The sequence below is a fragment of the Microtus oregoni genome, unplaced genomic scaffold (genome assembly GCF_018167655.1).
Source record: "Microtus oregoni isolate MIOR12 unplaced genomic scaffold, Mior012 000018F_ref0000195, whole genome shotgun sequence".
In the NCBI taxonomy this organism is placed as follows: domain Eukaryota; kingdom Metazoa; phylum Chordata; class Mammalia; order Rodentia; family Cricetidae; genus Microtus; species Microtus oregoni.
Window position 1 is genome coordinate 39,816,835 of NW_024543077.1, and position 14,968 is coordinate 39,831,802.

Below are 14,968 nucleotides of genomic sequence, written 5' to 3' on the forward strand. Positions count from 1 at the left end.
GTGTGACAAAACTTTTCCTGGGGAGATACAGCACACACATCTGCTCACCCTAGATAGGAACATACCAAAATACGGGTACCGCCAAAGTCCAACTTGGTGAACCAACGAGTTTTCTTGGGGTTCCTTATAGGAATGTCGGTGAGGGGCTACTTACAGGAGCAGAAATGATGCAAAGACAGCTGCATCACCAAAGCCCACCCCAGCATGGGTGACAGCCCACAGAACTGGGAACCTGGAGCTCATGGAACAGCCAGCCTGCAGTCAGCTCAACAGGCTGGACCTGGCCTATGCAGGTCCTCAGCTGTTCTAATCCTTCCAGGCGGTTGAGCTGATTTCTGTTTATTCCAGGCAGCTGCTCTGGTCTCTGCAGCTAGACTTTAAAGCTAAGTCTTTGCAGCTAAACTTCCTTCAGTTTAAGAGGTCAATGAGCTTTTATTGCTTTCTCTGGAAAGGCGGGTCTAAGTGAATCTGATCAGTTTCAGGGACTTCCTGGAGCTATTTTGGGCTGTTTACTTTTCTGCTGGAGGAGTTTCCCAGCAGGATAGAGTGTTTCAATCTAAGAGGAAACTGTTACACAATAGGAACCTGCTGTTTTTTATTTTTTTTTGTTTTTCTAAAGTTAAAAGAGAGTAGCTTTGGGCTGGACCAATCAGGGCCAAGATGAGAATGCTTTAGGGAAGTATTTCTGGGACAGACATTTCTTGAGATGTTGGTAACACAGAGGTAGCTTCTGTTTCCAGACTATTTTTTTTTCCAAAATTTTATTTCCTAATTCAACTTGGAAACCATCATATTTGCCTATTAAAGATATTTTTCTTTACACAATACTGTTGAAAGTTTTGCTGACTTATTTTTTTTCCAAAAGTTTAAAGATTTTCTTATTTTTATTTTTAATTACATGTAACGCTTGGGTATGTATATGTAAGTAGAGGTGCCCTCAGTGGCCAGGAACTTCTGCTGCAACTGGAGTTACTGCCGGTTGTGAGCTGCCTGATTTGGATGCCCAGAATTGGACTCCGGTTCTCTGCTAGAGTTTCATGTGCTCTTCACTGCTGAGCTACATCTTCATCTCTAATTTTGCTGACTCCTAAAACATTCTTTTGTTTATTCATCTGGCAAGCATTTTCCAAGATCTTAAATATGCCCAGAAATAAAAACGCTTCTTTGGTGGTTTGACAGAAAATAACCCCCAAAGGGAGTGGCACTATTAGGAGGTGTAGCTCTGTTGGAGTAGGTGTTGCCTTGCTGAAGTATGTTATTATGGGGGTGGGCTTTGAGGTCCTCTATGCTCAAGCTACACCCAGTGACACAGTTCACTTCCTGTTGTCTGTGGACCAAGATGTAGAACTCTCAGCTCCTTCTCCAGCACCATGTCTCACCATGATGATAATGGACTAACCTTTTAAATTAAATGTTTTCCTTTGTAAGAGTTGCCATGGTCATGGTATCTCTTCACGGCAATAGAAACCCTAACTAAGATAGCTTCCACCACTTACTGAACTCTCAGTGTGCTTTCTCATGCTGCCTAACAGTTTGGGCAACGAGGGTCCTTATATGTGATGTTGGTCCTGGGTTCCTCACTAGTGATGTCATAGTCCTCTTGTTTAAGACCACATTGTGATGTTCACAAAATGAAGAAATCACTTGATGAGGATCTCAGAATGTATGCTTATCTTTAGGTGACTGTAGTTCATGTAAACTTATATAATTTTCACCTGTCAGTGATGTAGATATACATTTATCTTTTATCTACAGATGAGCCAAAAAATGTGCAACATGTCTGAAATTACAGAGTTAAAATATGGTGGGACCCAGAGTTATATCAAGGGTAGTCTGAGGCGTCTGTACTCAGACACTGCACCTCCTGAATCTCAGGTTAATGGAAATGAAAAAGGCATGGGCCAGGCTGTCAGGGGCCTTGGCAGTTTATCAACAGACTTGATGTACGATTAATAAAAACTCAGAGAGAGATATTGGGGTTCAACCTGAAGGTCAGAAAAGCAAAGCAGCCAGCCACTGGCTCTTACCTCAGCCTCAGTCCGAAAATGGCGATCCTGCCTCCAGGGTGGGGAGAACACAGGGCAGTTGGTTGTGTTGAGAGCTTCAGGACCTTTGGTATTGGTAAGAGTGGAGGTGTGCGTGTGTGTGTGTGTGTGTGTGTGTTCATGTGTGTCCGTATATGTGTGTGTTCAGAGTCTCTTATATTTTGCAACCAAATGTTCAGCCTTCTTCCCGAAGGGACCAGCTCTTAGAAGGGAATCCATTCTGATATGCATTGTGGGGAATATAATTCCCCCAGATCATCCCAGCTGGATCTTGATTTTAATCATGACACAAAGCAACACTCCGCTCAGTGTGGGCCAGTTGGTCTGACTTGGTAGACTCCCACCACTCTCCAGCCTCCACCCGGGGCTCACCAGTCGGGAAGAGTTGGCCCTGGGAGCGACCTAGGATGTGTTTCTCAAGTGTCTCCATTTCCCACCGCAGGGTAATGCTCTTTAAGCTCTCAGAACACGTGAGTGATTTGGAGTTGAAAGAGTTTAAGTTTTTCTTGGAAAAGAAGATCCCCAAATGTAAGCTGCACGATAACTCGGTAAGACCTGGGATGTCCTGGAGATGGGGTCACCAGCGGGGGTTCTGAAACCAGAGGACAGTGTTTTGCCAACAGCAGACTGCATTGACGGTTGTTTCTGTTTGTTTGTTCATCTGTTTGCTTGAGGCGTGGTATCACGTAGCCCAGGCTGAAGCTAAACTTGCTCTGTAGTCGAGGATGACCTTAAATTTTTCATCTTCCTGCCTTCGCCTCTTGGGTGTTGGGATCACTGGCATGTGCCACCACTCCCAACGTGTGTGCTCCCAGGATGAGATTCAGCGCCTTTTGCATGACAGGCAAGCCCTCTTCCGGCTGAGCTATGCCCAGCCCCCGTGTTCTCGCTTCTTATCCAGGGAAAATAAAGTAGTTAGGCAGGGGTAGTAGTTATGGCTTTGGTGCCTCTACACTGTAAAGTGCTTAGCCACAGGACAGAGCCAGGGAAGGTAAGTTGTGCAGTGCTATGAGACCTAGCAGGGCCAGGGAGGAAAGGTAGCCTGGGGTTGAAGCTTCCTCACTTCTGCTGCCCTTGAAATACCACTTTTGCTCGTTTGTGTCCCCCCCCCCGCCCCATGTGGTATCTGTTTTTATGAGCATATGTATGATGTATGTGGTCTGTGTCTCCATGTTGTATATATTGTGTGTGCTTCTTATGTGTCTGTGTGGCATATGTACCTGTGTGCACCTCTGGGTTGTCTCCCTGTTAGTCTGAGTCTATATATGTGTAGTACCTACGTGTGCGGTTTCTCTGTGTGGTCGTGTCTTTGTGCGCTGTGTGGTGTATGGTCTAGTTTTGATGGAGGCTTTGTCCAAGTGTATCTCTGTGCATTTGTGTGTGTCTGTGTGTGTGTGTGGTGCATGTGTCTCTGTGTATGTGTGCAGTAATTGAGGTTTAGGGGTGGATAAGACAGCGGTATAATGCAGGCTCCAGGGCTGTGCCTTCCATTCTCCTCCGGCTGGTCCATAGACGAAGGCACCCACATAAAGTTTGAGAACAAGGCCTGGGGACATCTGACATGGCTTTTTCTATCTTTCTGCTTTTTTAATCCTTTTAGGCTGGAAAACACAGAATGGTCTTTCTGATTCCTGTCAACTCTGAGAGATCAGCCTGTGCTCAGAGGTGGGGGGGGGGTGTCTACTTGGGAAATAACGCTGGGCCCTTTCTTTGGAAGGAGTAGAATTAAAGGAAACGAAACCTAACCCTCAGGCCTGGGCACTCAGTCCCTCTGTCCCCTGCTTTCTCCTTCCTCCCCAGAGCCTGCTGGATGTTTTTGTGGAGATGGAGAAGAGGCTCATCCTGGGGGAAGACAACTTGGACAGCCTGAAGTCAATCTTTGAACATGTCAACAGGAGTCTGCTGCGGCACATCGAAGAGTTTGAAGAATCAAACAGAGGTAGATGGCCGATGGCTGCGAGGTGGCAAAGTCCCCAGAGTCCGCAGCTCTTTTTCTCTCTGACCAGGTTCTTCTTTTTTTTTAATTCAGAGAGAAGAATGAGCCTGGAATACGGGGCAGAGGCATCAGGTTCATTTTCAGACGGTAATGCTTACAGATACATTTTTTTTTTTTTGTTTTGTTTTGTTTTTCGAGACAGGGTTTCTCTGTGGCTTTGGAGTCTGTCCTGGAACTAGCACTGTAGACCAGGCTGGTCTCAAACTCACAGAGATCCACCTGCCTCTGCCTCCCGAGTGCTGGGATTAAAGGCGTGTGCCAACAGATACATTTCTTAAAGATTAATTTATTTATTATGCATACAGTATTCTGCCTACATATGTCCGCAGGTCAGTGGAGGGCACCAGATCTCATTACAGACAGTTGTGAGCCACCATGTGGTTGCTGCGAATTGAACTCAGGACCTCTGGAAGAGCAGTCCGTGCTCTTAACCTCTGAGCCACCTCTCCAGCCCTACATACACATTTCTTAGATGCCAGGGCACTTGATTTCCCCAAGCCTTCTTCCCACTGCTTTCTGCTACAGCCTAATGTCAGAATGAAAGTTCAGGGGCCACTTGACACCTCTGCTGCTGTCTGGAAGGCCAAAAGGGCTCTCAAAATTCCCGTGGGACCATCTGAAGTGAGCACACAGTTATTCTGCAAGAGAGTCTCAACTCTGATCTGGCTGTGTCTGCTTTCGCGGAGAGACATGGGGAGCTGGGTGCAGATGATTTTCCGGAACATTCTTTCATTTTGATTTGTTTGAGACAGAGTCTTTCTACACAGCCCTGGCTGTCTTGGAGTGTGTGTAGATCAGGCTGTCATTGAAATCACAGACATCGGCCTGCCTCTGTGTCAAATGCTAGAATCAAATGCAGGTGCCATACCAACCTGACTTTTCCCCCAGAACGTTCTCGACCAAGGTTCTCTGCTCTGTGAGAAGCCCCTTGGTCAAGTGTTCATAGTCCTTCCCAGTCTCTGGGTAAGTCCAGGCTCCTATCGTACCTGACTTCCTCTGCCTTGTGCCTGCCTTAGCCTGGGATGCTCTAGCCATATTCCCTGTCTTATCCCAGAAGGAAACACATCCAGACCTCTTTCTATTTTCTTGCCTAGGAAAGATAGATGGGACCAGCAGAAGGTTTCCTTCTATTTGGTTTTTTTGAGACAGGGTCTCCCTATGTAGCCCTGGCTAGCCTGGGACTCGCTCTGTAGACCAGCCTAGCTTCTAACTCACATAGATCTACCTGCCTCTCCCTCCCAAGTGCTGGGATCAAAGGCGTGCACCACTGTGCCTGGCTCCTTCAAATTTATTTCCAACTGTGCATGTGTTCACATGTGTGTCGCTGCCCTTGAAGGCCAGAAGAGGGCACCAGATCCCCTGAAACTGGAGTTCCACATGGTTGTGAGCACTGTGCAGGTGCTGGGAACTGAGTTTGCATTCTCTGCATGAGTAGCAAAAGCTCTTGCAGCCCCCTCCAAATTTTTTTATTAATCAGATATTATGTTAAAACTTATATAATTATTAAAATCACCTTGGGGGTGATTTTTAAATTCAGAGAAAATTAAAACAGCACCACTAGCACTCTGTAAACATTAATGTCTTTCTTATGTTTTCACTATTATTTTTGCCATGTAATACATTTTTGAGTATTCTCCTGATTTATTGTGAATTTATGTGTGAGTGCATGTGGCTGAGCGAGTTTATGCACGCCACATCTGTGCAGGAGCCTGGATATGTCGGAAGATGGCATCAGATCTTCTGGAACTGGAGTTAGAGATTGTTTGTGAGCCACCACGTGGGCGCTGGGAACCTCTGGCCCTCAGCAAAGGGTGATAAGCTCTCAGCAGCTGAGCCATCTCTCACCCTGAGGATCACCCTCCCTTAGAAGGTCAAGTCACAGAGCCAGTGAGTCCGTCCCCCTGTCCAGGCCTGCCTGAGCCAGCTTTTCAGTGTTTGAATCACCGGCTCATCCTCACCTCCTGCTTTGATCAATGACTTGATCAATGACCGCAGCACAGATGAAGCAGTTTGGGTTCCAGTTCATGCTAAGTGCCCTTCCTGCAAGATCTACACGTCTGAAATATGTTCAAGGCAGCCTCAATGTTTACTCTCGAAAGAACCGACCTGGGGAGGGGCAGTGAAATGCCTTAGTAGGTAAAAGTCTACTTTCAGGGCAGGTGATATGAGTTTGAACTCTGGAACTATGCAAAGGAAAGGAAGGAACCAACCCTGCCAAGTCCTCTTTGGTCTCCACACACATGGCACTGCATGAGTGCTCCTTCCGTCAGGCATATGTGCAAGAATGCTTCGCGCACACACATACACACACACATGCATGCATGCACACACGTACACGCATGCACACACACGCACATACACACACAGGCACGTGCGCACACACACGCACGCACACACGCACGTGAAATGTTTTTAAGGTTCTTAGGTTGTCCTAGGCATTCCATATTTCTTTCCCAAACAACCTTTGCCCCCAAGCCTCTCACTCTGCACGTGTTTCTCGGTTGCTTGCAGGACAGAGCTGCATCACAATGCAGGAAATATGTGACTCCCTAAGAGAACAAGACATCGACCCCCAGGTACACACACCTCCTCCCTCCCTCTTTCCACTGAAGTTTCTGTTTCTGGGCCTTTGTTGGCTCCTTTTAAGCGGCCAGATGAGCCGATAAGGGGGGGGAGCCTTTCAGAAATCTTGAAAACTCTGGGGAAGAAAAACCTACAAAAGAACCAGTTGAGGATGTGGCCTCTCCAGTTTTATTTGTTTTAAATTATCACTATTACCCCTGTTTGGTTTGTTGGCCTGTAGTCTGAGACAGGGTCCCCAATAGCTCAGATTGGCCTTGAACTCGTTACATAGCCCAGGAAGACCTTTGAACTCTTGACCCCCCCTCCCCCCACCTCTACTGCTGGGATTATAGGTGTGAGCCGCCACACCAGGCTCTAGTTTTATTATAAGACCGAAAGCAAAAGTCTAAGAATTGCTGGAAGGTAGAGGATGTGTGAGACCTCCCTCTTCTAGCAACTGTACCAGCAAAAATGGGTGCACGCGTGGGAGGCGTGGGAGGGCTTCAGAGAAAAGGGGCGCATGGGGGGAGGGGTGTGGCTTCATGGAAAATGGGTGGGGCTTCGGGAGGAGTTGCCCTGGCAGGCTTTCTCTTTCAGTCTGCCCTTGCGGAGGGGTCTCTCCTTTCTGTTAGGCGACAAACAGGATCTCAGCAAGGCTTACTTTTCGTCTCAGCGAAACCTGTAGACAGATTTCCTTTATAGACATCGATTCTATTTAGTCTTCAATAGTTCCCTGAATACAGTTCAGCCCGTTAGCCTCCCCATGGCAGGTAGCACAGGAGACCCCGGACACTGTGAGAAAGACTATGCACTAGGGTGGGCTCCTGAGGAGATTCTCGGGCCCTGTTCTCGGATCAGGAAATCAAGTATTAGTCAACACTGTGTGTTAGTTTGAGGCAGACACTCTTCGGCGTCGTCCTCACCAGTCAGCTAAAGATAGTATGTTGATATCTTAGTAACTGCTTATATTACAATATCTGAATAAATCTACTTACTATAAGTAGGACATACTTAGGATAATAACAAAGACTGAATATCGTTTGTGCTTAATAAATTACTTTATGTCATAGAAACATTAAAAGGTGAAGGATTTGTACAATATGAAGAGGAACTCAAGTGTGTTATAAAACCTTAAATTACTAGGAGATTTGGTAAGTTGCCCAGAGCCCTAAGGTTTTAAGCCATAGAAACTGGCTTTTGTCTCCCTAAGGTCCTTTTCTGTACTTCAGGAGACAGGCTTCCAACTAAGCGTTGAGACTCAGGCTGAAACAGCCCTACGAGAATAGCAAGAATGCAGGCCCCTTCTGGTTTTTCCTGTCAGGGTTCCATGAGCAACTTGACCAGCTCCTTGCTCTCCGTCTGCCGCCATGTTCCTTTGCACTATATTACGCGTGAAAGGGAAAGCCCTCAGCTGTTAGCCAAGAAAGGCAGGTGAGCTGAGTCGATTTCCGTGACAGGGAAATGGTCCCAGATCTGCCTGGAGCCACGGAAGGAGGCGGAGCCAGGCAGCCGTCTTTTCTCTTCCTGAGCCATTGATTTGTGCCCAGTTCATGGTCTGAGCTGCAGGGTCAATTCCCAGACTGGGCTTTTGTTTTTTAGGTACCAGGTAGAATATATCAAATGAAGAGCATTCCTCGGGGATACTGTCTGATCGTCAACAATTACGATTTCAGCGAGGCGCGGGAGAGGGTACCCAGACTCCGCAAGATGAAGGACAGGAAGGGAACAGAACGTGATGAAGGTACAGTCAAATCCAAAGGAGAGGCACGGGGGTGCGGGGATTCCTGTGGGACTTTTTTTTTTTTTAAATAAAAAAAGAAACGGAGAGATAATGATTATACCTAAAAGGCCCTATGTTTTGAGACAATGGAGTTCAAGGAAATGTATCAAGCAATTTTTATCCATTTTATTTACTATTTCCTCGTGGAGGTAAAGAACGTTCTTACATATCTGTTAGTTCTGCATCATGTTAAAATGGCAGCCCTTAATAAAAGGTTTATAATGAAGAGCATCAGTGAAATTTTAAAAAATTATTTCATTTTTATTTATGAAATTTATTTATCTATGTGAGTGTGCCCATATGTGCATGGATGCCTCAGGAGCTCAGAAGAACACATCAGATCCCCCTGGAGCAGGAGCTGGGAATTGAACTCTAATCCTCTGTTAGAGCATCAAGTGCTCTTCCCCTGAGCCAGAAATGCTTTGCTAGCAGCCTGTTTATGTCAATATAGAGAACTTACAAGTTAAATGAAACAATTCATAGTATCAGAATATAAAAAATGGGGGCTGGAGAGATGGCTCAGTGGTTAAGAGCACTGGCTGCTCTTCCAGAGGACCCAGGTTCAGTTCCAAGAGAGGTAAGCAGACAGCGTTCCGACCCACGGAGACCCAACGAAGTGCTGAGGTATAAGCCTCTGCTGAGCGAGTGCAACACAGCTTTGGACGACCCGACCCCGGACTACGTGCATCTCCTCGGCATGACCTTTAGCTTGTGCGGCCTCATGCTTAAGCTGAAATGGGGTGCTTGGGTGGCTGTCTACTGTTCCTTTATCAGCTTTGCCAACTCCCGGAGCTCGGAGGACAGCAAGCAGATGATGAGAAGCATCATGCTCTCGATCTCTGCCGTGGTGATGTCCTATCTGCAGAATCCTCAGCCCATGATGCCCCCGTGGTGATGTCACCTGCAGGGCTTGGATCCTGGACTCCTGCCCACCTCCTGGCCTAGCCTTTGGCTGCTTCCAACCTACCCGTAGCTGCTGTCCTTCAACTTAATGGAGGGAAATTGGCCCTTTCTTTGGGTCCTGCTTCTGCTTTGACAAAGGGGTAAACCCACAGACTTCCCTTTTACCTTCCCTTCCCTGGCCACTGTTATGGGAAATGAATAGGGTTGTCCCCAGCCAGAGGGGACGTATGTATTAGGAAAAAATAGAAAGAACGTATATAGCTGAAAAAGATAAATGTGTACAGCTGTATGATATGTTGATTGTATTGTCTTTTGTATTCTGGACTGGAGAAAGACATTTGATTCTAGGAACTGCTAAGAAAGGTATTTTGGCTTTAAAATATGGGCTTAAGAATTTGATGTTTTGGAAAGGAGGTTCTGTTTTTGTCTCCACAGACGATGAGAGCCTAAGGATTTATTCAATACTCATGTAGTTTGAATCCCCGAGACCTCCTAATATGTAGCAATGGAGTGTGAGCGGCAGCTTGGTGGGGAGGTGGAGCCTCTACCTCTTCCCCGTTGCCATGACCCACGTCCGAGTTCGGCTGGAAAATGGCAGTAAATTGCAGTAAATACTCCTAAGAATGCAGCATCCCCACTCAGCAGAAAGTAGCCAGACAGACTGACAATGCCCAAATTCCCTAAAAGATTGTTTAAGTGGGGCCCCCTTCAGTGGTTGCAGAGCAGCAAGTGCCTGCTTTCCTGAATTCTGCTCCACTCCATGCAACAGTTTGGACCCAGAACGAATGCAGCTGGGGCTAGAAGGCAGCTGGAGCAGAGCTTTGCTAGGTGGCTATGGTGGAAGGCACATTGCCTCAGCCCAGTGGGTGCCTAGCCTGGCAGATGCCACAGCAGTGCCAGAAGTATGAGCAAACGCAACAAGTGCTGGAGCTGAGACAAGCTGGAGCACAGACCCCTCTGGGGTCAAGAAAAAGACAGTGGCCGTTCTAGGCTCTACACGCTGAAGAGTCTGCGGCAGAGCAAATTTAAATCAAGAGACCGCGCTATTGTAGGAGCAGGTGGACTTATGGCTAGTACAACAAATGTCTTGTTGATTATTTCATTTGTATGACATCTGTTAATATTGCTAATGCCTCTTATGTGGTGAAACAACTCAATGGTTACTTGAATAGCCCTTGAAATGTTAGAATTATCACACCAGATTGTAACTGTTTAGCCAAAAGGATGGTTGAATACCATAGCCCAAATGGGAGGCTGGGTCCAGTGGTGATTGGGGATCCTATTGCTGGCAATCAACACCTGTTGCCATGGGCATTCATTTTTGAATTCTGTGTAAGATTAGACAACCCATGAGAATGCAGCATATGGTCACTTAGCAGCATAAGGTCACTTAGCAAGTACTTCTGACCCGGATGGCCAGTAAGGTTTGGTTGCAAATACTGCACCAACAATGAAGATTCCTCCGCAGACGGGCAACTTCTACAGAAGAGAGCCCGCCTAAGACAGGGAAGGGGCCTCCCAAAGACCGGTGAGGGTTTACTCTTCTGAGATGACCTAAGACAGGAGGGTCTTCTGTTTTATAAAAAATTTAGGGGGGAGATGTTGGGACAAAGGAGTCCTGGCCTTCAGTTGCTTTTCCCTCCTAGAACCTTCTAACGTAAGTTTCTAGAAGCTGTGCCCAGTTAGAGGATCAGAGGATCACCTGTTGACCATTAACTGCAGTGTATTTAAGTCTACATGGTGTTAATAAAGAGGGGCTTTCCAAACCAGCGTTGGGAGCTGCGTGTGTCAGTCTATCTCTGTGTTTGAGTTTTCAACCTCCAGCCCCTTGCCCGAAGCTCGGCAACTGGGTTCTAGCACACAGAGGGCAGTCACGGGGGCGCGGTGCGCGGCAAGTTCCCAGCGACCACATGGCAGCTCACAACCATCTGTATACAACTTCAGTTCCAGGGGGGTCCAGTGTCTTCTTCTGGCCTCTGCGGGCACCAGGCATGCATGTAGTGCACACACACCTACATACAAGGCAAAACACCCATAACACACAAAATGATAATTATAAAAAAATTTAAATATACGAGCAACAATACAAGTGTGGAAGATCAAGTCTCAGAGAGTTGGACAGAAAAGAATTGACAATGGAAAACAGAACAGGAGAATAAGAAAACAGGGATACTGGTTAAAGATGCTTGACCTGTGACCACGAGTTCCGTATAAAGAAGACAAGGAGTAGAACTAGCCAAGAAGAGAGGACGCAGTCTCCAGACTGAGAGAGCTTGCTGCGTCTTAGAAATTAAGAGGGAAGAAGAATGAAGGTTGAGAATAAGTCAACTATATAAAGAAGCCAGGGATCAAAATGGCATTGAATCTCATAATAGCGAACATGGAAGCTAAGATGAAAATTCAGAGGGAAGGGGATTTGGAAAGAACACTCTCTCTTTAGCCAAACTGCCAGAAAGAATGAGAGTAGAAATTATCTTCATGATGCAAGAGCTCAACAAACTAGCTTCCTGGCACAGTGCTTTCGCCGAGAACATTAGGTGCCTATCGACTCCAGTTAGTAGGACAGATGACCTTGCCCAGGGATCCCAGGCTCTCATTCCTGCCTGTTAGTGTTTTATCCATCTTGGGCTGTGTTCTGCGAACTCTTGTAATATATTGTTTCCCCTTTTATCTTTCAGAAGCGTTGACTGAGACCTTTAAAAAGCTTCATTTTGAGGTCGTGTCTCACAAAGACTGCACAGTCAGTAAGATCCGTGAGATCCTAAGAGCCTTCCAAAGAATGGACCACGAGAGCAAAGACTGCTTCATCTGCTGCATCCTCTCCCACGGAGACAAGGGTATCATCTACGGCACCGATGGGAAGGAAGCCTCCATCCGTGAGCTGACATCGTATTTCACTGGTTCAAATTGTCCTTCTCTGGCTGGAAAACCCAAAGTCTTTTTCATTCAGGCTTGTCAAGGGGATAGCTTCCATAAAGCTGTACCCGTTGAGACCGACTCGGAGAGGGACAACTACTTAGACATGGACTCATCATCTCAAAAGAACTATATTCCAGATGAGGCTGACTTTCTGCTGGGGATGGCTACTGTGAAATATTGTGTTTCCTACCGAGAACCCATGCGTGGAAGCTGGTACATCCAGTCACTTTGCGAGAGCCTGAGAGAAAGATGTCCTCTGTGAGTCTTGCCTTCCGGGTCCTTCTCAGGGTTATGCTACCTCGCGGCTGTAGTCAGAGCCTGTTAGAAGATGTTTATGGTTGAGATAATATGTAGCAAGAAGTACCCATGGCGAGTGTTTCATCTCTGAATGTAACTCATATAGTTATATTTTCCAGGATGGTTGCAAAGTCGAAGAGAGGGCACATGTTACTCTCTTTAGTTCATAGATGAGAAAAAACGTGAAAATGAGGAGTTTCATTTGTTCAGCAACCAGGGCACCACAGAGCGGGAGAGGATGATAATATCACACTGTCCAGCTCTCTGTCTCTGGGCAGCAGCATGACAGAGGCAATCCCAATTCTTTGGGGAGTCTTCCCAGATGGAAATCATCCACTGTAACATATTTCAGCTTTGTCAGAAGTCTTAGTGTAGGGCTGGCGAGACGGCTTAGTGGGTCAATGTACTTGCTGCCAAGTCTGATGATTTGAGTTCGATCCCCAGGACCTATGTGGTGGAGAGACTTACTCAAGTTGTTATAACCGCCACATGTATGCCATGTTCTCTCTCTCTCTCTCTCTCTCTCTCTCTCTCTCTCTCTCTCTCTCTCTCTTTCATGCACATACAAATAAGTAAATATAATTTTTAAAAAAATTGGAAAAGAAACCCTATAAAAGCTCTCTAGTCTTTGCTCTTCCTAGTAAACTGTAGGATGTAGCAAAGAGTAGGAGACCCTATGTTTCCACTAATTTGATTTTCTTTTAAGCCACAGATGTGGGACACTATCCCTATGACATGGGTTCACCTTCAGTTCAATTAGGGCACCATCTTTCAGGTTCCCCAATGCCCACCCGGCTAACAGCTGAACAATGTGGAGCCCTTCTATGGGGTTCTTTTAGATCTGTGTTTTACATTTCCAGTGTGTGAAGGGTGTGGAGAGTAGACCGTGGCATCAGTGTGGTGGCTTCGTTTTGTAACACAGACCATGAGTCCTGTGGGATCTGTGTCAGCTACACAGAGAAATGAAAAGGTTGCCCAACAAGATTGCTCAGTCGATGACAAAGGGGTGGAGATGGCAGCAGGAAGCATTTGACTTTCACTTGCCCACACATTGGTAGAAATCTGCGCACGGTTCTGTGGGAGCAGTGCTGATCTAAGCAGAAGCCATTGGGAGCGGTTGAGGCCCTTGTGGGGCCCAGATGACCATTCATGGGACACAGCAAGGAACACACATAGTAGGAGGGAAGGAGCTCGGTTCTGTTGGGAATGCTGAGGCTTCCCACCATCAGCAGATATCCCACGCAAACCACAGATACCTCAGTGGGCTCTCAGGAAACTGAGTTGTCAGGATAGCTGGGGTGTAGGGTCTTGATTCAGCAACTCAACAACTTCAAATCCCGAGAGACAGAACTAGAGCGGTTTCCTTGGGTACAGCTGCTGAGGCGGTGAGCTCCATGGTGCCCCGGATCAACACTTTCTGTGGCTTTGTGTTTCAGAGGTGACGATATTCTCAGCATCCTGACTGGCGTAAACTATGACGTGAGCAATAAGGACGACAGGAGGAACATGGGGAAGCAGATGCCCCAGCCCATCTTCACGTTACGGAAGAAGCTGTTCTTCCCTCTCAACTGATGTGTGCGCCACGTGGGTGACACTCACATTTTGTTTTGGGGGGGTTGGTGGGTTATAATTTATTTTTTATGATTTCTTTTATTTTGAGCTACTAAATCATTTATCCTGGCCCTTTCCTCTCTTCACCCCTTCCCACATAATCCTGCCTCTCTTTCAAATTTATGAGTTCTTTTCTTCATGAGTTGTTGCTACATAAATATATATAATCTTTTTCAAAAACACAACCGGCTCCGCGTACATCTTGTTACTTGTATGTCTGTTTTCAGGGCTGACCACTGGGTGTTTTTTTTTTTTCTGTGCAACATGTAATTCTTCCAGGTTAGTTTTCTTTTGCAGACAATAATTCTGAGCATATCTCTCTCTTCAGGGTAATTTCCCAATTAATCGAGGGCTGTTAAGAGACCTGCACGGTGATAAAAAGAAAAGGCGCCCTCGGGTTCTGGAGGGAATAACTTTAAACATAGTTGCAGAGCTACGTTTACTTGGTGCAGTTAAAGTTAAACTGGACTGGAATAGGAGGTGGCTCAGTGGTTAAAGCATTGCCAAACGAGCATGAGGACCCATGTTCGAATCCCTAAACTTGACTGGAATAAGGAGGTGGCTCAGTGGTTAAAGCATTGCCAAACGAGCATGAGGACCCATGTTCGAATCCCTAGGACCATGTAAATGTCCGTGGGCATACTGACCCTCCTATAATTCCAGCGCTTGGAAGGGAGGAGTAAGCTGTGTAGCCAGACTACCAATGTGGGGCTCTGGGTTTCCAGAAGAGCCCCTGCCTCAATGATGAAGATGGAGAGTTATTGAGGGAGACCACACATGTGCACGCAAGAGCCTGTGGACCTCACACATATGCTTATGGACATGAACATGCGTGCAAGAACCCCACCATACACA

At 46.6% G+C, this 14,968-nt stretch overlaps 2 protein-coding genes across 4 annotated transcripts in view; both read left to right on the top strand.

Annotated features, from left to right (window-relative positions):
• The window catches only part of LOC121458619 (caspase-8-like), a 35,863-nt gene extending 21,568 nt beyond the window's left edge, over positions 1-14,295 (top strand). For all 3 annotated transcript variants that reach the window (XM_041667934.1, XM_041667933.1, XM_041667935.1), the window contains 7 exons: positions 2,488-2,593; positions 3,846-3,984; positions 4,075-4,128; positions 6,553-6,617; positions 8,203-8,344; positions 11,965-12,463; positions 13,939-14,295. In XM_041667934.1, the coding sequence (XP_041523868.1) occupies positions 2,488-2,593; positions 3,846-3,984; positions 4,075-4,128; positions 6,553-6,617; positions 8,203-8,344; positions 11,965-12,463; positions 13,939-14,074 (1,141 nt within the window). In that variant the 3' untranslated portion in view covers positions 14,075-14,295. The remainder of the gene's footprint in view (positions 1-2,487; positions 2,594-3,845; positions 3,985-4,074; positions 4,129-6,552; positions 6,618-8,202; positions 8,345-11,964; positions 12,464-13,938) is intronic.
• On the top strand, positions 8,749-9,418 carry LOC121458620 (PAT complex subunit Asterix-like). The gene has a single exon (XM_041667936.1). It carries the CDS (start codon positions 8,883-8,885, stop codon positions 9,276-9,278), a length of 396 nt encoding a protein of 131 aa, XP_041523870.1. The 5' UTR covers positions 8,749-8,882; the 3' UTR covers positions 9,279-9,418.
• Positions 14,296-14,968: the final 673 nt, after the last annotated feature.